This window comes from Hevea brasiliensis, chromosome 13, assembly GCF_030052815.1.
Source record: "Hevea brasiliensis isolate MT/VB/25A 57/8 chromosome 13, ASM3005281v1, whole genome shotgun sequence".
NCBI classification, from domain to species: Eukaryota; Viridiplantae; Streptophyta; class Magnoliopsida; order Malpighiales; family Euphorbiaceae; genus Hevea; species Hevea brasiliensis.
The window spans coordinates 70331394-70355266 of record NC_079505.1 but is presented as its reverse complement, the minus strand read 5'-3'; the positions used below and the strand labels follow the sequence as shown (position 1 = coordinate 70355266).

The 23873-nt window shown below is 31.6% G+C and overlaps 2 protein-coding genes across 3 annotated transcripts; one reads left to right on the top strand and one right to left on the bottom strand.

Moving 5' to 3' along the window:
- Positions 1–4307: 4307 nt before the first annotated feature.
- On the top strand, positions 4308–19348 carry LOC110638313 (uncharacterized). 2 transcript variants are annotated; one of them, XM_021788827.2, is made up of 2 exons: positions 4308–5360; positions 7797–7821. In XM_021788827.2, the coding sequence occupies exon 1, from the start codon at positions 4481–4483 to the stop codon at positions 5354–5356; it is 876 nt and encodes a 291-aa protein (XP_021644519.2). In that variant the 5' UTR covers positions 4308–4480; the 3' UTR covers positions 5357–5360; positions 7797–7821. The 2 variants fall into 2 exon arrangements, with proteins under 2 accessions (XP_021644519.2, XP_021644518.2); XM_021788826.2 differs by lacking the exon at positions 7797–7821 and adding an exon at positions 19050–19348 and having other exon boundaries at positions 4309–5360.
- An 874-nt stretch (positions 19349–20222) lies between these two features.
- LOC110638318 (beta-amyrin 28-monooxygenase-like) lies at positions 20223–22348 on the bottom strand. Its single transcript, XM_021788837.2, has 3 exons — positions 21243–22348; positions 20801–20988; positions 20223–20641 (listed from the first exon to the last, which is right to left on the bottom strand). Exons 1-3 carry the CDS (start codon positions 22183–22185, stop codon positions 20345–20347), a joined length of 1428 nt encoding a protein of 475 aa, XP_021644529.2. The 5' UTR covers positions 22186–22348; the 3' UTR covers positions 20223–20344.
- Positions 22349–23873: the final 1525 nt, after the last annotated feature.

Below are 23873 nucleotides of genomic sequence, written 5' to 3'. Positions count from 1 at the left end.
TTAAATTTATATTTATAATTGTTTATAAATTAATAAATATTTCCCTATATATTAATTTATTAGTATTATATATATATATAAAGTAAAGAGGTATTCTCAATAAAATAACATACGGCACTTTCCTTAAAAAAATTTTTATGTATTACATTGCATAAATATTCTCTTTTTATATTAATTATTATTTATTTTTTTAAAATTAAGACTTTTTACGAGTAAATATGATATTTAAAAATTATTTATAATAAATTTATTTATATAAAAATATTATTTGTCATATATTATTCTTCATAATTATAGATGGTCATTATTTAAAAAAAAATTAATTATTAATTTATAATCTCATAATTAATCATAAATACTATCCTTTATACTAATTATTATTTAATTTTTTTAATTTCTCTTTTAATTATTATTATTATTATTTACAATATTACCTTAACATTTATGATTTAAATTATTATCTTCTTTAAAATTTAATTTTTAAAAATTAAGACATTTTTATGATCAAATGCAATATTTAAAAATTATTTATATTATTTTTTTTATAAATTTATTTATATAAAAATATTATTTATCGGATATTACCCTCTACAATAATAATAATAATAATAATAATAATAATAATAATAATAATAAAATGTTATTTATAGCTATTAGTTTAAAAAAAATTAACCATTAATTTGTGATCTCATAATCAACTATCATATAATTTAATTAATCTTAAATTATTTCATGTATTTATTAAATATTTTTCTTACATTATTATATTTTTTATTATTTTTATTATGAAATCTCTATTAAAAAATTTGAGAGACAAAAAATATAATTTATATAAAAAGTTATGAAATTAAAATAAAGATATTTAACTTATTTATAATTAGCATGTATTGTTTTTTTATGTTAATAATTTAATATTATTTTTATTTCACTTTCTTAAGATTAATTAATATTTATTATTATGATCAACTTATAGCTATTTAATTGAAACGATCAAATAAATAAAAAATATTTCACTATTATAAAAATTGAATTTGAATACTTTTATTATCGTTTTTTAATTAAATAATATTTAATTATAAATTAATTTTTATTTTAATAATTTTCATTTGTTTGTTTATATATAGTAGGTCATATGAGATACGTGATACACATCAAATGTTCTCATTTTATAAAATATTTTTATTTCACCTAAATACTTTCAATTTTTTTTTTAATTGCACTATTTTTTTATTATTTATTTCAAAAGTTATTAGTTATCATTCTCAAAATTTATTTATTTAAATATATTTAATTAATATATATTTAATCATTATTTTTTAATATATTTCTTATTTAATATTTCTTAAAATTTTGAATATTTTATTTCATTATAATTATATATTTAATACAATTATAATTAATAATTTGATTATACATATTTTATTATCATTAATTTTTAACATAATTATTTTTTAAATTTTAATTAAATATCTATATTTTTATGAACAAATTATCTCTCAATTATTTTTTATATAAAAATAAAAATTTAAAGATAAATTATAAATATAATTATATCAAAAGTTTACTTACAAATAAAAATTATTAAAAAAAATTAAAGTTATAATATGAAAATTATAGAATCTATCTTTTAAAAAATAATATATATTTTTAATATTTTTATATTAATAAAAAATAATAATATTTTAAAATTTTAATTTTTATGAATTGTATTTATTGTATATTATAAATTTATGTTAAGTGATAATTATTTTTGTTAAAAAATTATTTTATAAAAATATATTAGATTAATAAAAGAAATTTACACTTAGATATAGTATTTTTAAAAAATAACATAATAAAATATTATTTTTAATTAATAATAATGTTATATATTTTCATTATTATTAAAATAAAATAATTTAATTTATTATTAGTAATTTAATATTTTTTATTATATTAATTTAAATATTAATTTTTTCATTAAAGTAAATTAATATTCAATTCATTTTTAGTAATTTAAATATAATTATATTATTTTCTTATTAATTCAATATATTTTTTTAATTTATAAAAAATAAATACCAATTTACATAAATTATAAGATAAAATATAAAAATTTTATGAAATTTAAATTATTTTTTAAATAAAGTACTTTTGTGACATTTTAAACGAAATAATTATGAAAATTATTATTAATATATGTATAAAAAGAATTAAATAGTTATTTTAATTAATTATATCATAAATTAATTAAAATTTTATTATTATAACAAGTAAAAATTTATTAAATTAAATTCAATTAAAAAGAAATTTTTACATTAAAATTAATTTAATAGTAATAATTTATTTTATTTAAAATATAATTAAAAATAGAATAAAAAAATAAAATTATAAATTAGGATGAGTATTATCCTAGTTAAATAGCATTATTAAACTATTAATATGTCATTCACATTACATGTCCTCACAGTATTATTTTATCGAATTAAAATTAATACATTATGCATATTTTTATTATTTATTAATACTAATTAATATTTATAAATAAATAAATATATATATATATATATATATATATATATATATATATATATATATATATATATATATACACAAATTGATCTCTTGTTTACATTTTTATAAATTATTGCTATTATTACATATTAATTGTACTTAATAAGGCTATTTATATTTAATAAAATTAATTATTTAATTTCCCTCATTTAAAAAAAATTATGATTTTGTTTCTGTTTATTTTGTTAAAAATATTATATTTTTTAGTGTTTAAAGTATTTATTAAAATTGATCAATAAAATATATTTAATTGATTAAAAAAAATTAAGTCAATTTAAAAAACGTGATTTTTTTTTTCAAAAGATGAAGTTATTTTTCATATGACAACCTTATTAAAATATAAACATTTATACATATATAATATAAATACATATCATTAATTTAATATTATAACTAAATAATAAGAAATATTTTTAAAGAGAACATTTTCTTAGTAAACAATTTTTATAGAATACATTTTTAATATATAAATTATTTTTTTATAAAATAAATAAATTCTTAAGTCTTATTTTTTTTTTTGAATTATTTAGTCCTGTTATTATTTTAAATAACTTTTTTATTAATTAAGTTAGTAAAAAAAGAAAAATTAATTGTATCATTCAAAATACATGAATTTAATAAGTGATGCATTTTTTAAATTATGAAAACTAAATAGTTATATTATTCAAATTGTATAAACTAAATAATTGAGTTAAAAAAATTATAAAATAATATAGAAACTAAATAGTCCATTCACCATAAAAAATAGAGAGATTAATGCTCCATTTATTTAGCAAAATTAACACTTACAAAAATGAGTTAACAAAAATATTTTATTGAACAAAAGTAAAACTAAGCCATTTTATGTTTAGTTTTATTAAGGGTAAATTATTATTTACTCTCTATATTTTAGATAAATTAATTATTTAGTTTTTATATTTTAATAAATATATTATTTAGTCCTTATATTTTTCTTTTATTAAATTATTTAGTCTCTTTATCAATTTTTACGTTAGTTAATAGTAGCCAACTACTGTTTGGTCCCTCAATTTTAATGAAACTAATTAATTAGTCTCTCTATTTTAAAAAAACATAGTAATTAATTTCTATTATTTAATTTCGTTAACTATTTAGTCTTATAATTATTTTTTATACCTAAACTACTGTAATTCTCTTTCCATTAATATTCTTTTGTCCTTTTTCATTTTTCTCTTTTTATAGTTTTTTTTTTCTCTTCTATATCTACACCATTCTCTTCCTCATTGTCTATTTATTTTCATCTATTGATAAAAATAACACAAGCTGTCTGCACAAAAAAAAGAAATTAATTTCTTTAAATTTATAAAAAATTTTAAAAATTTATTTTCTAGTATAAAAGATACAAAAATGATATGCAAGAAATTGAAAATTAAAAAAAATATAAATTTAAATTTAGTCTCTACAGCAAAATTTTTATTTTTATTTTTTATTAATAATTATATTTTTAAAATATTATATTTTTTAAAATATATGAACCGACTAATTAGTTTTACTCAAATAGAGGATTGAACAGTAGTATTTTTTAAATTTTAAATTAATTAATTAGTTTTCTTAAAATATAAAGATTAAATAGTAGTATAAATAATAAAAAAATAATAAAAAATTAAATAATTTAATAAAAATAAAATATAAAAATTAAATAATATAATTTTTAAAATATAGTAATTAAATAATTAGTTTTATTAAAGTATAGGACTAAATAATAATTTTTCTATAAGGATTAAATTGTAATTTTGTCTTTATATCAAACGAGAACGAAAACCCTGCCAAACCTAAAACCCACGCTGATTTCCCTATCATCCCTAACCGCAATCCACCTCTTCCTTCTCCAGGTCCAGAGTCCAGATTCGGGACTAGATACGGAAAAATTCACACATCAGAGAAACCGGAAAAACCCTAGATTGGCAAAATGTCCATGTCCAAGAGCTCCAAGATGCTCCAATACATCAACTATCGGATGCGGGTCACCATCCAGGACGGTCGCCAGCTGGTCGGAAAGTTCATGGCCTTCGACCGCCACATGAATCTTGTCCTCGGAGACTGCGAGGAGTTTCGCAAGCTCCCTCCAGCCAAGGGCAAGAAGAACAACGAGGAGCGAGAGGACCGCCGCACTCTTGGCCTTGTTCTCCTCCGTGGTGAAGAGGTTATCTCCATGACCGTTGAGGGCCCTCCTCCTCCTGAAGAGTCTCGGGCTAAGGCTGTTTCTGCAACTGCCGTTACTGGTCCCGGCATTGGCCGCGCAGCAGGCCGTGGGATTCCCACCGCTCCTCTCATTCAGGCCCAGCCTGGCCTCGCGGGCCCTGTACGTGGCATTGGTGGGCCTGCACCTGGCATGATGCAGCCGCAGCTCTCGCGTCCTCCGGTCCCACAACTTTCTGCTCCGCCTATGACTTACCCTGCAGCAGCGGCTCCACCGGCTGGTGCCGCGCCTGTCATACGGCCGCCTGGCCAGATGCCTCCTCCTGCTTATCCTGGTCAAGCTCCTCCAATGGGTCGGGGTCCACCTCCGCCGCTTCCACCTCAGTTTGCCGGTAGGCCACCACAACAGGGTTTCCCTATGCCGCCACAGTTTGCACAGAGGCCAATGGGAATGCCACCCCAGCAACAGGCACCAATGATGAGAGGGCCTCCTGCTCCACCAAGACCTGGAATGCAACCCCCACCTCCTCGCCCTGGAATGCCTCCTCCGGGTGGTGGCGTTCCTGTTTATGGACCTCCTCGTCCTGGCATGCCACCACCTCCTCTCAATCCCCAACAGCAGCAGCATATTCAGCAGCAACAATGATTAGGTATGCCTGATTTTTGATGTTTGGGACGTTGCATTAATTTGTTCAGCAACTTGTTTGAGTTTGCCACTTTCTTTGCGAATTGTTGTTCTTTTTAGAGGTAACTTATTGCTTACTGCTGCATATAAATTATAACGTGGTCTGTATGGTGTCACACTGGAATGAACAATTAGGTTACCGTCTATAGGAGCCTTGTTATTGATTTCCTCGTGTGTCATGTTAATACCAAAATATAGCATACTATCAGTACTTAGCTGCATTCGGCTTAACAATTATGTTTAGACCTAATGACCTATAGACCAATACATTTCAGTAGCAATTAGTGCATTTGAAGGTCAGACGTTTTGGTGTACAATATCTGTTTGAAATATAAAAGATATTTTATATTTAAAAAATATAAATTCCATAATTTATGTGGTTTATGATTTTTTAAAAATTTTTTTATGGAGTTTAAATTATGTAGTTTATGAAATATTTAGGGAGTTTATACTAGGTGCTTGTCTGTCACATTTTAGTCTTGTACAGTGGTAAGAGTCCTGGACACAATCAAGAAATTGTTCCACACAGCAAGTCTGTCTTAAGACTTATGGACATTTGCTGCGTGGTTTTCAAAGGTTGTCTATTACTGATGCTCAATGAGATTAGAGTGCCTTATCATGTTGACTCTTCTTTTGTTCTTGAAATAATTTAGAGGATGCCTTATTTTCCTAACTGTACTTGTTTCTTCTTCCTCTTCTATCAATGCTTACCTATGTACAAAAATGCATGTTTTTTTAACTGAAGGATTTTTCCTCTTATTTTAAAAATACTTTTTAGTGATTGTCTGTGATTCTTATAGGATTGGTTAAATATTATTTTTAGTTCCATGTAAGTTATGTATGTGATTTTCTTTGTCAACACCTAGAGATTTCTTTTATCCTCCTCTACCCTCTTTCCTTCTTAGTTTTTACTCAAATGAGGATATTGTTACTTTTGGCTTGTGTAGTTGGGATTGGTAGCTAATTTAGTATTTTTCTGGCATCTGGTTGTCCATTTGGAAGTTGATAATGTTTCATATTTTGTGTTTACATACTTGTGTAAGTGCATAACCGGACCCTTCTGTGGGATATGAATTCTGGTTAAAATGTTTGATGTTTATGTTCTTAACACTCTTGTTATTTGCCTATGTCAATCACTTGTTAGGATAAAACAATTTCATTTAGAAATTTTATGTTACCAGATGATGTTTCATGCTAAAGAGTTCCTTGGTAACTCGGCGTTACCAAAAGTGCTGTAGGCTTCTTCCTGCAAATCTCATTGGTGCATGCAAACCAATATAACGTGCAATAACTTCAATACTAAAGCTCGTTGGTGTACTAATTTTTTTTTTTTTAATTTTTAGTATTGTACATATGTTTTATGTGTTTTACTATATTAATATACCAATTGACAATAAATATGCTCTAAATTATTATATATCAAATGGCAATATATAATTATGTTGCCTTTCAAGCTACTCTGTTATCTTGCAAATTTTTAGCATTATTATTAGTATTGTTATCTTAATTATGTTTCTAATGAAATTTCAATGTAATTTATACTAGAATTTTATTGGTTTGATGTTATAATTTAAATTTGGTGTATTTTATTGTTACTTTCTTTTTAACTTATTTTGTGTATTTCACAATTGGGTTAGATTCTTACAATTCATCCAATAATATTTATTTTCAAAGTAAGATTTACTTTGCAAAAAAAAAAAAAAAAAAAAAAAAAAATATATATATATATATATATATAATTTAAATACTATTAAATTCATTGATACTATCTTTTAATTGATTAATAAATTTAAATCAATTAAAAATAATTATATTTTAAATAAAATTGTAATTTTAAAATGTAGTCACCGGTTAAAAATGATAAAGACGTGCCAATAAAAACTAGTCTTACAAAACTCATAAACTTGAAATTATAAAATATTATCATTTGCTCAAATCAAAATTGAGTCATACAAATTGAAGTTGAGGGATGAAGTTGAAATAATCCTTAAAGTTGAGGGACTGGGGGTGAAAATTAAATTTATGGTAGACAGAAAACCAGCTGAATCTGGTTAGTGTGACTTTTTGGAAACTCAAATTAAAGTGATTTTATTGTAACAAACTGAAGTTGAGGGAGGAAAATGGAATAACCTCTAACCATTCTCATTTTGGGCGGAACAGATCTATGAATTCTTTGATTCTAGTTAGTAGGTGGGTTCTTGAACTAAGAAATTGAGTCTAGAAGCTTAAAAATGGTATCTTGATTCTCTCTTATCACCTTGGAGTTTCGCTTATATGCAGTCTCTTCTCTACGATCACAGTATAACTCCATTGCCTTAAAAACCATCTTTAAAAACTATCTTTACCCCGTAACATGGGTCAAAAATAAACAAAGTCTGATTTAGTGCTTGGCCTTATGAAGACATGCATGCGGTTGCATTGGAGAATGTGTTGGAAACAAGACTGAAAGCAGTATTTATGAACTGCTGCTGAAATGAGATGGGCGATGCCTTGAACCCATGAACAGGTTTGGTTTATAATCCCAAGAAAGCCAAAATCAAGTTCAGACACCAAAGAATACATTGACCTATCAATTATATAGAATTGAAAACCAAGATAATTCAAAAGTAGAATTAAGGATTCTTGACCCAAAGTTTATAATCAAACAAGAATCAAGAATATCAAGATGGTTAAATCCTACAAGATTAATCACTCTTGAAGAATTTAGTTTAGTTCAAGAAAGAACTAAAAACTAATAAAAAAAGTTGGAGCGGTCTGCACTCCTACCTAAGGCCAAAAAACACATAAATAAGGCCCAAAACACATATTTGACTAAAAATAATTAAATAAAATCATCCAGACTTGTCCTAAATTTAAAAAAACACACTAAATTTGCATAAAAATTCATTAATTCTGTCCAAATATTTCTTGATCATCTCCCACGCAAATTTGCAATTAAGACACTTTTTATCTTCTTGGAATCCAAATTTATTGATTGTATCTCCATATTTAGCTTCTTGTGCAACCGTTTCCTCAATCAATTCTTGCATCTTTTTAACTCTAGTCCTTGTGATTGGAGCTTCTTGTGCAATTGCATCTTGAATCATCTCACGAACATTCCTAGGATCTTGTTGTTCTTGTTGATTTCCATCATTCCCTCCCTCTTTAAAAGGATTTGTCCTCGAATCTTCACCTACATTAAAAGGGGAAAGATCAGCAACATTAAAAGTAGCACTCACATTGTATTCATCGGGGAGATTCAACTTATAAGCATTGTCATTAATCTTGGCCACCACTTGAAATGGACCATCTCCTCTAGGATGAAGCTTATACTTCATTTGAATTGGAAATCTTTCCTTCCTCATATGCACCCAAACCCAATCTCCTGGTTGGAAAGTAACTCGCTTTCTTCCTTTATTAGCTTGAACTGCATATCTCTTATTCTTCTTTTCAATGTGCTATTTAGCTTGTTCATGGATCCTTTTAACCAATTCAGCCTTCTTCTTTCCATCTAAACTTGAAATCTCATGCACAGGCAAAGGAATCAAATCTAATGGAGTTAAAGGATTAAACCCATAAACAATCTCAAAAGGTGAAAAACCAGTAGAAGAATGCACACTTCGGTTATATGTAAATTCAACAAATGGTATACATCATTCCCATGATTTCAAATTCTTTTTAACAACAGCACGCAAAAGAGTTGTTAAAGTTCTATTAACTACTTCAGTTTGTCCATTAGTCTGTGGGTGACATGTAGTAGAAAATAGCAGTTTAGTACCCAACTTATCCCACAATACTTTCCAAAAGTAACTTAGGAACTTAACATCTCTATCACTAACAATGCTCCTAGGGATGCCATGCAATCTCACAACTTCTCTAAAGAATAAATTAGCAATATTTGTGGCATCATCAGTTTTTTGGCAATGAATAAAATGTGCCATCTTAGAAAATCTGTCCACTACCACAAATATAGAATATTTACCTTTCCTAGACCTAGGCAACCCCAAAATAAAGTCCATAGACAATTAACCCATGGTTCACTAGGTGCAGGCAAAGGTGTATATAAGCCTTGAGGTAAGACCTTGGACTTCGCTTTCTTACATGTGATACACTTAGAACAGACTCTCTCCACATTTCTCTTCATATGAGGCCAAAAGAAGTGTACTCTTAATGTATCCAAAGTCTTACTAACCCCAAAATGTCCCATGAGACCACCACCATGTGACTCACGCACAAGTAACTCCCTCATAGAGCAGTTAGGCACACGTAATTTATTCTCACGAAATAAAAATCTATCATGCCTATAAAACTTTTGAAAAGCAGTTTTCTCACATGCATCATAAATAACAGCAAAATCAGAATCTTTCGCATACAACTCCTTCACATACTCAAAACCTAACAATTTAGCATTAAGAGTAGAGATAAGAGCATACCTTCGTGACAATGCATCAGTAACTATATTTTCCTTACCTTGCTTATACCGGATAACATAAGGAAAAGTCGCAATAAATTCCACCCACTTGGCATGCCTACGGTTGAGCTTGTTTTGCCCTTTCAAATGTTTCAATGACTCATGGTCAGAATGAATCACGAACTCCTTTGGCCACAAGTAATGCTGTCATGTCTCCAATGCTCGCACCAAGGCATAAAGTTCTTTGTCATACGTTGAGTAGTTCAATGCTGCACCATTTAGCTTTTCACTAAAATATGCAATGGGACGCCTCTCCTACATCAAAACAGCACCTATACCAATCCCAGAAGCATCACATTCTATTTCAAATATTTTAGTGAAATCAGGAAGATTCAGTAATGGGGCAGAACATAGCTTATCTTTAATTAAGTTAAAAGCACGGTTTTGTTCCTCACCCCATGTAAAGCCAACATTCTTTTTAACAATCTTCGTCAAGAGTGCAGCTAAAGTACTGAAATCCTTAATAAACCTTCTATAAAAATGAGCTAAACCATGAAAACTATGCACCTCAGTAACAGATGTAGGAATCGGCCAGTCACGAATAGCTTTCACCTTCTCTTCATCCACCTCAATACCTTTTGCACTAATCACATAACCCAAAAACACAACTCTTTCTATGCAAAAAGTACACTTTTTAAGATTAGCATACAATTTCTCTTTTCTAAGCACTTCAAACACACACCTCAAATGACGCATATGTTCTTCCATGTTTTTACTGTACACTAATATATCATCAAAGTATACCACCACAAACTTACCAATGAATGCACGCAAAACATGGTTCATTAATCCTATGAATGTACTAGGTGCATTAGTCAATCTAAAAGGCATAACTAACCACTCATATAAATCATATTTTATTTTGAAAGTATTTTTCCACTCATCTCCTACTTTCATCCTAATCTGGTGGTATCCACTTTTCAAATCAATTTTTGAAAAGACACAAGCACAATGCAATTCATCTAACATGTCATCTAGCCTAGGAATGGGATATCTATACTTTACTGTAATCTTGTTGACAGCTCGACAGTCAACACATTTTCCAAGAACCATCATTCTTAGGCACTAATAACATTGGAACTGCACATGGACTCAATGCTTTCTCTCACATTCCTTTTTGCCAATAACTCCTCAATTTGCCTCTGAAGTTCCTTTGTCTCCTCAGGATTACTTCTTTAAGTTGGTCAATTAGGAATTACTGCTCCAGGAACAAAATCAATTTGATGTTCAATCCCTCTAATAGGTGGACACTCATTAGTATCCTCGGGAAAGACATCTTCAAACTCTTGTAAAAGAGAAACAACAAAACTAGGCAAAGAACTGTTAAGGTCAGCAAGATTCAAATAAGCCTTCTTGTACATAAGTACAATCATTGGCCTTTTAGCAAAAAATGCACTCTTAACATCTTTCTTTTGCAAATAAGCTCATTTTTCTCTCTTTGCTCTCTTTTTGCACTGGATTCACTCTCTTTCCAGTCTCACTCAATGAATTTTCACTCCTCTCTTTATTTTTACTCTCAATCACTATCTTCTCCTCATTAGAACTCTTGGCCTCTCCTTTTTCTACACTTTTACTGTCAGCCTCACTAGTGTTTTCCTTCTCAATTGATCTCCTCAACTTCATTTGATTCTCATATACTAGTCTAGGAGTTAATGGAGCCAATGTTATCTTGCGGCCATCCTTTTCAAAAAGAATACCGATTTCTGTAACCATCATGTACCACTCGCCTATCAAATTGCCATGGTCTACCAAGCAACATATGACCCGCATGCATAGGCACTACATCACATATAACCTTATCATGATATCTACCAACGGAAAAAGTAACTAGTGCTTGCTTAGTCACTTTTAACTTCTCCACATTCGTTCAACCATTGTAACTTGTATGGCCTAGGATGTTTCAAAGTAAGCAACTTCAATTTCTCAACTAGTGGTGTACTAGCTACATTGGTACAACTACCTCCATCTATTATCATACTACATGCTTTATCCTGAATGAGGCATCTAGTATGAAATATATTTTTCCTTTGCTCCTCTTCGCCAACCTCTCCCTTCACTTGCATATTCAATGCTCTCCTAGTGACTAATGCATTGCCCTCTACAGCATACTCCACATCAGTAGCATCTTCTAATGGAGGCATTGAATCACTATCTTCATCACTCTCAGTCTCTATATCTCCATTATCTCTTAAGATCATTGCCCTTTTATTGGGACATTGTGAAGCAATATGACCTGTCCCCAAACATCTAAAACACTTTATTTCCCTATTTCTTTAAGATTGGGAAAAGTTCATACTTTTATCTTTGTTATCTCCATGAGGCTTACTCTTACTTTCTTCATGCTTAGGTTTAGAAACAGCCTTATCCTCCTCCTTAGTCCAATTCGGTTTCCATGAGCTCTTAGGAACTGAACTTGTGCTACTCCCATACCTCGGCATCCCTTTCCTCCTAAGCTGCTTTTCAATTTTCATGGCCATATGCACCATGTCCTCTAGCTCCACATAATGCTGCAACTCAACTAAATCAGCTATTTCTTTATTCAAACCACCTAAGAATCGAGCCATTGTGGCTTCTCTGTCCTCCTCAACATTTGCCTCAATCATAGCCATCTCCATCTCCTTATGGTATTCTTCCACACTCTCTGTCCCTTGTGTGAGTCTCTGCAGCCTCTGATGCAATTCTCTGTAATAATGGTTAGGGACAAATCTTCTTCTCATGACAGCTTTCATCTCATCCCAGGTATCAATAGACCTCTCTCTGTTTCTTCTCCTGCTTAAAATCATCTGATCCCACCATACAAGAGCATAGTCAGTAAATTCAGCAGCAGCTAGTTTTACCTTTTCTCTTCTGAATAGTTGTGACAGTCAAAGACTAGCTCAACTTTGCGTTCCCACTCAAGGTAATCTGGATCATTCTTCCCTTGGAAAGATGGGATTTTCATTTTGATGCTCCCAATGTTTCGATCAACACCATCTCTACCCCTGTCATCTCTCCTTGGCCTTCTTTCATGCCTTTCTCTCCTCTAATAAAATTTGTCCTCATTTATGATTGAAGTCTGATCATCATTATTCTCATCTTCCTCATCCTGCTCATCTTCAAATTCTTCAGGGGGAGGGTTATTGTTGTTGTGTCTAGCTTGCCTCCTAGCATTAGGCCTTTCCCTCTGCAAGTTACCTATAGTAGCTTTTTGCCTATTTAGTCTAGCCTCTTGCCTTTCCATTTGATTCCTCATGTCTCCAAGCATCAAAGTCAGTTGCTCATACTGTTGTTGAATAGCTTGCATTATGAAGAATTGATCTGATTTCTCTTCTTCACCATTTTTGTGTGACATAATTGGAAAACCTACAGAAGAATGTTAGCAAATATCCTCACAACGCTCCCTCACGTGTTTACACTCAATTAATGTCACTCCAATCGTGTTTCACACAATTTAGGCTTTTACCCTTTTATGTGCTCACACACTCTTGCCTTTTTTCACTATTTGATTTTTTCTTTTAGCTCTTTAAGGAACTAACCAAACTCACTCAAAGTAACCAACTTGTAATATTCAACAAAATTAAAATTCAAGATAAGACTGAAGACACGAAATAAAAACAAGCAATAGAAAAACGAATGCAAAGATAGAATGATAAAGGACTCTAGAATTCAAAGAAACGGAATAAGATACAAAATTATTAGAAATTGAAACAAATGAAACAATAAAGAAGCAAAAGCCTAGATAAAAATTTAATAATTTAGGGTGTGTAGTGAACCCTAATTGTGCCACACCAAATCTGCCTCCTTTTGTTTATTTTTTATTTTTTATTTTTGGCTTTTAGCTGACCTGAAATTCTGCAGAAAAAAATTCTGCAGTTCTGTTTTTTTTTTTTAAGCTGCTGGGCAGATTTTAATTTTTGCAGAAAAAAAAAATCTGCAGTTTTTTTTTTTAAACTGCTGCAATTCAATTTTTTTTTCCTTTAGTGGCAGATCTGAAATTCTGTAGGAAAAAATTCTGCAGTTTTTTTTTTGGCAGCAGAACTGAAATTCTGCAGAAAAAATCACAGTTCTGTTTTTTTTTTTTTTTTTTTTTTTTTTTTTTTATATACTCAAAGGGCAAATCTGAAATTCTGCAGAAAAAAAAAATCTGCTGTTTTTTTTTTTTTGAAACAAGAGACACAAAAAGGAAAGGAAAGAAAAAAAAAATTCAGATAAAGAGTTACTGAAAAAAACGAAAGACATAAAGAAACAAGGAAATTGATGAACAAGTTACAAAACGAAATAGTACGATGAACAAATAACAAAAAGAAAACACAAAAGGATAGAACCTGATTTAGAGTCAAAGCTTTGATACCAAATTTGATGCGAACCTCAAGAACTATGCCTTGAAATCCATGAACAGGTTTGGTTTATAATCCCAAGAAAGCTAAAATCAAGTTCAGACACCAAAGAATACCTTGACCTATCAATTATATAGAATTGAAAACCAAAATAATTCAAAGGTAGAATTAAGGATTCTTGACCTAAAGTTTATAATCAAACAAGAACCAGGAATATCAAGATTATTAAATCCTACAAGATTAATCACTCTTAAAGAATTTAGTTTAGTTCAAGAAAGAGCTTAGGAAAAATCCCTCTCATGTATTAATTGAATTAAAAGTAACGTTCTTCTCAAAAAGTATTAAGTTAGCCTTATATATACAGCTGAAACCCTAATTCTCTAAGCTAAAAGGAATAAGATAAAACCCTAAAAACTAATAAAAAAAGCTGGAGTAGGCTGCACTCCTATCTAAGGCCCAAAAACACATAAATAAGGCCCAAAACACATATTTGACTAAAACAAATTAAATAAAATCATTCAAGCTTGTCCTAAATTTAAAAAAAAAAACACACTAAATTTGCATAAAAATCTATCAATTCTGTCAAAATATTTCTTGATCATCTCCCATGCAAACTTGGATCAAATTAAGGCACTTTTTATTAGGGCTGTGCAGTTTTCGGTGTGAATCGAAAAATCGAACCGAACCGAGCCATTTCGGTTCAATTAGTGTTATCAAGGTGAAAGGCGATACTAAGGCGATAGATAGATAGAGTACTCTATAGCCTTAGGCGAGGCGAGGGCCTTTTTGAAGCGAGGCGAGGGCCTTTTTGAAGCAAGGCGCCATAACCTTAATTGCTTAAATTATATATATATATATATATATATATATATATATATATATAAATTCATACTTTTAAATAGTTGATAAGTAAAAAAGTATATTAAAAAGAAAAAAAATAATTAACAATAATAAGAAGTAAAAAGTAAACTAATTAACAATAAATTAATAATGTCCATATAAATTACACAATTACTTACAAAGAACAAAAAGAAAATAATTAAATTAACTATAAATTAATAATACCCATATAAAATAAACAACTAATATCTAATTAACAAGAAAAAAGCAAAATTAATCAAACTAAAACTAATTAATAAGAATAACAAGTAAAAGGTAAACTAATTAATAACAAATTAACAATACCCATATAAATTAAACAATTAATTAACAATAATAAAAAGTAAAAAAATCAAATTAATAATAAATTAATAATACCCATATAAAATAAATGATTAATTAACAACTAATGTCTAATTAACAAGCCAAAAAGTAAAACTAATCAAATTAACAAGAATAACAAATAAAAATTAAACTAATTACCAACAAATCAACAATACCCATGTTAATTAATCAACTAATTAAACAAGAATACAAAATAAAATAATCAATTTAGCAATACCCATAAAATTTAAATAATTAAATTAACAATAAATAAATAAATAATTAATAATAACTAATTAATAATAAGGAGGGGAGGGGAAAAAAAATAAAATAAAAAGGGACTGCTGAAAGAAGGAGAGGAGAGGGAAAAAAAAAAAAGAAAAAATAAAAAACAGTGGTCTACGTAGCAGGGAAAGCAGAATAAATGGAGAGGGAGAAAGCCAAGGAGAAAAAGACGTGAGAGAGAGATCGGAGAGAGGAAAGAAGAAGACGACGTGAGAGAGAGAGATCGGAGAGAGGAAAGAAGAAGACGCGAGAGAGAGAGATCGGAGAGGAAAGAAGAAGAAGAAGAAGAAGATAAGAGAGAGAGAGAGGGCGTACTTGTTGGCCTTGTTCTGTCTCTGTCGCGAGCGTGAGGTCGAGGAAGAGAGCGGGGCTGCTGTCTTCATGGTGCGGCTCTTTTGTTGGCATCAGGTGAGTGGTAGGTTTATTAGTTTTTTCATTCAAAAAAAAAAAAAAAAACTTACCGTTGCTTTGATGAGGCGTCGCCTCTCGTCTGCGTCGCCTCTCGCCTCACCGGCCTGAGGCGTCGCCTCTCCAAAGCCCAACCAGGTGTTCCAGTGGAGGTGACAAAGGGGCGCCTCGCTCGCCTTTGATAACACTGGGTTCAATCGGTCGGTTTTTTAGTTTTATCGATTCGGTTCGGTTTGAAAATTTGAACATTTTCAGTTCGGTTCGGTTTTTTATCGGTTAAAACAGATAAAACTAATTAAACCGAATAGTAAAATGGCCCAAATAATTTTTCAGCCCAAGATGCATAAGCCTCAAGGCCCAAGATGCATAATTCAGCCCCAAAAAATAAAAATTCTAATATTTTCTGTTTAATGCAACGGAACCGAACCGAATCGATATTTTTCGGTTTGGTTTGGATCGGTTCTTCTTAGGTGTTCGGTTCGATTCGGTTTATATTTTTAAGGGATTCGGTTTTTCGGTTTTTGATATTCGGTTCAGTTTGGAACCGAACCGACCGAATGCTCTCTCCTACTTTTTATCTTCTTGGAACCCCAATTTATTGATTGTATCTCCATTTTTAGCTTCTTGTGCAACCGCTTCCTCAATCAATTCTTGCATCTTTTTAACTCTAGTCCTTGTGATTGGAGCTTCTTGTGCAATTGCATCTTGAATCATCTCACAAACATTCCTAGAATCTTGTTGTTCTTGTTGATTTCCATCAGGCTAGGTTTGTAAAACTGTTGGGTCATGTAGGTTCTGAAAAATGTGAAATCATCTGGGTTTTAACTATGTTGTTCTTTAAACAGTCTAGTTGCTCAGCCAACCAAGGTAAATGAATTGCCATTGGTTTTCTGGTCTAACCGGATATGCTGGTCCTGCTGTAATAATGCTGGTTAATGAATTAATATTGTACTCTTCCAGTGGCATGGTCATATTCTTGATGGTGTACCATTTCAAATATGATACTGCACTTCTAGTGACTCTCTTGTTTTAAAAAATGGCTTTTGATGAATGTGTAACCTTGAGTTAGGACTAGATGGGAATATTGTGTTCATAGTTATTAAAGGTGCAAGGTGCGGATGCGAGCTTTACTCTATGTTTGGGAGGAAGTTTTTGGAGATACGGTATGGTTTTTTAAAGTATTGGGCTAGTTTGAGAGGAAGGTTTTTTAAAGAGATAAGGTTTTTGGAGGTTTCAAAACCTTCAAAAATTTCACATTTTCAACCCATGTGGGTTGGGGAGGTTTTGATACCTTACCTTCTATTGACTCGCCTTACTTTACTTTAAAAAAACCTTCCTTCACTCCATCCGAACACTCTGTTAATGATGTGAGACTCAAAAAATAAAATTTAATAAAGAATTAAAATTTAAATCAAATAATCATAAAAGACCCACATAGCATTGTTGATGTGTTAGAAAAAAGGACAATTTCAGATAAACTAGAAACATAATATTCCAACAAGCATTAAAGATGAGAGAGATAATGAGGGAAGATTGAAACAAGGTATGAGATGGAGCATGAGTGTTGAAAATGGAAATATGGGCGGTTTGCGATCCTAGATATGGTAGTTTGATAGGATTCCAGCAACTTTTTATCACCAGGATTCTAGTAGATTGGCAAATTTTGCGTCTACTGGTGTTGTCTTTTGCTAATGGAAGCGCTAGCCGGATGTGGAAATAAAGAAGGTAAGGCTTTTTAGAGCCTTGCGCTTGGAACAAGGTGAGTTGCTGTTAAACATCGCATGCCTTTATCCTATAGAGGCGTTAGGTTTGGAGCTTTGTGAGCTTTGAGCCTGAGGTATGCCTTTAACAACACGGGTTCCATGGCAGTGTATATTTGCTCTCTTAACCTCATATTCTTCTGCAAAGTCTCTCCTATTGAAGACAGAACAAATTAACCATATAGCAATTTGTGTACAAAGACTTGGTCAAGTTGGGGAAAGAAGACTTGGTATATCCAAGTCCAAAATAATTTTGGGGGACTAATATTTCACCTTAACAAAATTCAATCCAGTATAAACCTTATTAACATTAACAATGTTGCTTAGGGATGAAAATTGTCTCCCAATCTAAGGTAATGGAACCCAAGCTGACCCATGTTCTAGGTCATAATACAAACCCAATCCTGTTTCTAACTCAAACCTTGCTGGGGCCTACTAATCCATGCATTCTATAACCTATTTTTGGAATCTGTCAATAGGACTTGGGCTTAGGGGAGCAATAGGCCGACTGTTAACCCCTAATGCTGTTTATGTTATTTATCAACTGTGGCTGCTAAATATATCCCAATTTTTCTGCTTTTTGTTCCTGATTAATGCACCAAGTTTGCTGGTCATTCATGTGGCTGACTGCTATGGCGGAGTTAATGTTTTTAGTTTGAGCTGTTCGTAATTCTATTTTTGTAGCTTATCACACTTCATGATGACAAAGAATGGGGTTTTGGTGCTGGCATAAAGAATTTGCTAGGTGATGTTTTATTTGAACATCTTAAATTTACTGGAGGTTTAGGTGTTTATCATTTCTAGATGTCAGTTAGCCCAAATTGCTACCAAGTAAGCCATAGGCTTGACCTATTCCTAATAGGCATTTTAGTGGATCTAACTGACGTTGAGTTTTACACTCATATGTATCATTATTAGCATACTGAAGCTTCTTAAGATATCTATTCTATAACTTCACTATTAGTACTTCTCTTGTATATTGTGCCTGCATTTGTCAATAGATTCTTGGCAAATTGGAGCAGTTGAATTAATGGCTTCATATGATTTTATGTTGCCAAGGATTTGCTCTGTTGACTAGCTTATTTAGGATATTTGCTAATTGTGCTTTATTCAGTAATGCTGATACATTTAAGTCATAAAAATTGCTTCAGTTATATGTTTTGCCATATGTTCATGATTAAATTCTTTATTAATTTGAATTCCACCACAAATAATTTTACCTTTTGTTTCAGGGCTGTTGCAGTTGTGCTTTGAAAGTTCTCAGATGAAGTTTGTAGAAAGGCTCTCTCAAGTGCTGAAGTCTTTATTGAGTTTCGCCTTGCGCTGTGCACATCTAATGTCGATTTCACTAGCATTTTGAACTAATGTGTATACTTCTCCTATTATAGTTCAGGATTTTGTTGTGCTGTAATGGTACTATAAGCCATGTTGGCCGAGTGGAGGGTCTGTCCTATCAAAGTTATATTAGCACATATGATCATTAGATTTAGACAAAAAAATATTTGGCAATGCAGCATTTTAATTGAATTTTGACCTGTTTTTGGCTAAATGGAAGTGATATAGCTGGGATTTGATGGGTTGGCCCTCTTTTCTATCCCTAGTAAATCTCAAGTTATTAAACGATTTTGGGCCTAAACTCATCAACTTCATTCTCATGGCTAGTTTTGGGCTCAGTATTCAATCGTTAAAACGCTAGGGTATCTAACCGAACTAGAATATTAGTTTGCTACATGTGTATAAGCACAAGTTGTAATATAATTATTAGAATCACCAACCCCAAATTGGACATTATCACATGACTAACAAACAAATAACTTTGTGCATCAGGGGCATTTATCATCTGCAAGTTTCTGAATTTTTTGAGAATATAGAGATAAAGACATAATTGTTCTTTCATAAAACATGTTATCAATTTAACGAACTTGGTTATCACACTTGAATTGAATTTTATCAAAATTAAAAGATTTTCAAAATAAATTTTAAATTAATAAGATCATAAGCTAGTAAGATTAAAAAAATTTTTAGATGTATTCTACTAAACATCAACATTTATTTTTGAATAAATTACACTTTCACGTTACTGAATATATTATTCAAGACTTCATAACCGAATACGAGGAAAAATAACTTCTTAAGAGAGGGAGAAGGTTAATGGGAGTCAGCAAATCTTTTTATTATTATTATTATTAATAATTTTGATTGAATTTAAATTTAAAATTTTATAGCCTTGAAAATGATTCTTTTGTCACTGAATTAAAATTTATTAATTTATAATTTTTATTTTTAATGTTTATATATAAAGGAAAGTCATATAGTATATATATATATATATTGAAGACTTACCATGGGCACTACATATTAGTTAGTTTATCAGATATATAATTTACGGAAAGAAACATCAACTAGAAATTTCAAATCAATGAAAGCAACACATTGGCTTGACTTTGAGTAGAAAGGACAAACCCTTGTATTTTTCATATTTTCTATGACAGTGAAAGTTGCAGAAACAACTTATTAGCTTTCTACTCTAGAGTGGTTGAAGGCGAACTGGAAGACCTTTCTGAGGAGTTGGCATCATATCACCAATAATTTTTTCCTTAGGAAATCCCAAATCCCACTTGAACCTCTTCATCACATTGTGGATAAATGTTAGAATTGCTAATCTAGCATACTCTTTTCCAGGGCACATTCTAGGTCCTCCTCCAAATGGTACAAATGTGTAGGGAGGAATTGCCTTTTCATCATCATATCTTGATGGATCAAATCTTTCAGGATCTGGGAAGTATTCTGGGTTCTTGTTTGTTGTGCTCACTGTCCAATATATCTGCAGCATTTCAAGAAATTTGTTAAGATATATAATAATCAAGTTTAATTTCAATCAAGCAAGTCAAATCTTCATTTTAATTTATGTTTGACAAGTAGGCCTTAATTTAATATGGAGTAGAGATGTGATCATGAAAATGAAAATAAGGATGTAACATACCTTCCACCCCTTCGGAATTGTATAACCTGCATAAGTAAAGTCAGCTATAGCCTCTCTGAAAGTTCCTTGAAGTGGAGGTGTAAGTCTCATCACTTCATACACCACATTCCATGAGTACTTCATCTTCTGTATGTCTTCCCACTGCAACAAATCCCCATCTTTCTTAGCAGAGGCCACCTCCATTTGCTCTGCAGGTTAGTTTTTTCATGTTAGAAACTGTTGATAATCGTACATAAGCTTTCACCTATTGATACTAGAGTCGTCTCTTGAATGCAAGATTATTAGTTCAAACTCTGTCCAATCAACCCAAATAAAAAAAGAAAACCTCATCATACCAAGTTATGAAGGATTTGAGAGTAAATTCACTTGAACTGGGCTAACTTTTAAGAATTGTTAGTTCAGAGGAAGTGAAAAAAATGAAGAGATAAGGAAAAAAGTTTACCATCAAGAATCTTTTTGTATATATCAGGTCTCTCGCCAACATATTTCATGAAGAAAGTAATTGCAGTAGCAACGGTGCTATATCCTGCTGTTAGTAAACCCATCATCTTGTCAGCAATCTCAGCCTCCGGCATGTGTTTCCCTGAAGGATCAGTGGCGACGATCATATGCGAAAGTATGTCTTGCATAGGTACTCCTGATGTGGATATAGCAGCTCTCTTCTCCTTAACTACTGTGGTTAGCTCCTTGCGGATTGCAGCTACAGCTTTTTTGGCTCTGTAGAAGATGGTTCCAGGAAAATTCACAGTAATGGAATGCATCCCTACAGTTATATCGTCAAAGTTGCTCACAAGCCTAGCAATCCTCTCGGGATCATCAGTGCCCAAGAAGAAGCGACAAGCCAGGGACAAAGTTAGTGTCTTAGCAAGAGGAGAGACCTTGACAGTTTCTTTTCCCTCCCAATAATTTTTCATTTGTTGTTGTGTAATGGAGTCCATTTTCCCCAAGTATCTCACCAACGCCTCAGGCTTCAAGAAAGCCGGGGACCGGAGTATTTTAGCCTCAGGTTCGCTAGGAGCAGGAGCTTTAGCTTGGTAGGAACGAAAGAGCTTCTGCATGGAATGAGGACGAAATACAGTAAAAAGCTTCTGCTCGTTGGAGAAGAGAAATTTGTGTCCATTAGGACCGCATATGACAGCAGTCTTCTCACCAAGAATCTTAGTCTTGAATATGTCAGGAGAGTATTTCTTCATTCTTTTGAATACAAAATTTTCTGGCTTGCCAAACAAGAACTCAACTGTTTCACCCATGATTGGCCATCCCATGGTCCCTGGAGGAAGGTTTTTGGCACCAATAGATTGACGCTTAAATGCAAAGACAAGAACATAAGCAAGAATGGCAACAATAAGAGTGATGAATATCGAAGGTGTGAGAAAGAATTCCATGTTTAACTACTAGTGATCGAGCTAGATGAATAATTAAATGATAACATGAAAGAGAGAACTATGGTATTATATAAATTCAAGAGGTGTGGGAAGATTGGTTTATATAGGGAGCAGTTGCATACCGGTTTCCCAGTTTAAGTCCTGGGAAGAAATCATATTGCATCTCCTTAGCAATCGCATGTATAATTTTCATACTATATATATATATGCAATTTGAGTTGTTTAATTATTTTTTTGGTATGCATATTCATACCAGTATAGTTATTTCACTAGGTAATTATTTCACATATAGATTTCACAAATTCATTCATAATTTAATATTCCTTTAATTATAAAATGATATTATAAATTAAATATCCAATAACACAAGAGTATTATTATCGAAACTGCAAAAATTTTGATAAAATTATCCCACCAAAATTTATTTTGTTAAGATCATAATAAGATTCATTAAAACTCCGCCTAAGTAGTTTGCGCTTAACCGGTCTCAAGCCCGGATAAAGGAGGAGGGTTGCGGTAGGTGACAACCAGCGTAAAAATTTCATCACACCCTATGATATGGATTCAAATGATAAAAACGTTGGGGCGTCCTCTACTAACGACGCGCTACATCGGAGCCCGGGTGTAGTGATAAATATGCAAGGGTGTAGGGCGTTCACCGAAAGCGACGCGCCATGCCGGTGCCCGAGTGTGGTGTTAAGTGAGCAAGGGTTCCCACATCATGGACGGTTGTGGGTAAAGAAGTTAGTCCATAGGACAGATAGTAAAGCAAATAGTGGAACAGAACACAAGATAGACATAGAAAACAATAGAAGATATCATAGAAGGAGACCAATTAGGAAGGAGCAGGATAGGAGGAGGATCAGGGTTGGTATTTGGAATGTTGGATCACTTACAGGAAAATTAATGGAGCTTGTGGATACCTTGGAAAGGAGAAGGGTGAATATTGCTTGCATTCAGGAGACTAAATGGGTAGGAGAGAAAAGTAAGGAAGTGGGTAATTCAGGGTACAAACTGTGGTTTACTGGAAAGGAGAGAAACAAGAACGGAGTGGGTATAATCATAGACAGAACATTGAAAGACGCAGTAGTAGCTGTGAAAAGAGTAGGAGATAGAATTATACTAGTAAAGCTATTCCTAGAAGGAGAAACAATAAATATAGTTAGTGCTTATGCCCCACAAATAGGACTAGACAGTGAGAGTAAACAAAGGTTTTGGGAAGATATGGATGATTTAATGCAAAGCATACCGAATGAAGAGAATGTTTTCATTGGTGGAGATTTGAATGGACATGTAGGAAGTGATAGACAAGGTTATGAGAATGTTCATGGAGATTTTGGTTTTGGTAGTCGAAATGAGGAGGGAAAAAGCATCCTGGCTTTTGCTATGGCATACGACCTAATACTAGCAAATACCTACTTTATAAAAAGAGAGTCACATTTAGTGACTTTCAAAAGTGGGCAACATAGAAGCCAAATCGACTTCCTCTTAACCAGGAAGACAAATAGAGCTCTATGTAAGGATTGCAAGGTCATTCCAGGAGAGGCTTTAACAAGTCAACATAGGTTGGTGGTCTTGGATATCAAGTTTAGGAACAATTCAAGTAAGGTCAGAAGAAATAGTGTAGCTCGAACAAAGTGGTGGGAGTTCAAAGGAGTAAAGCAAGTGAAGTTCAAAAATGAGCTTCT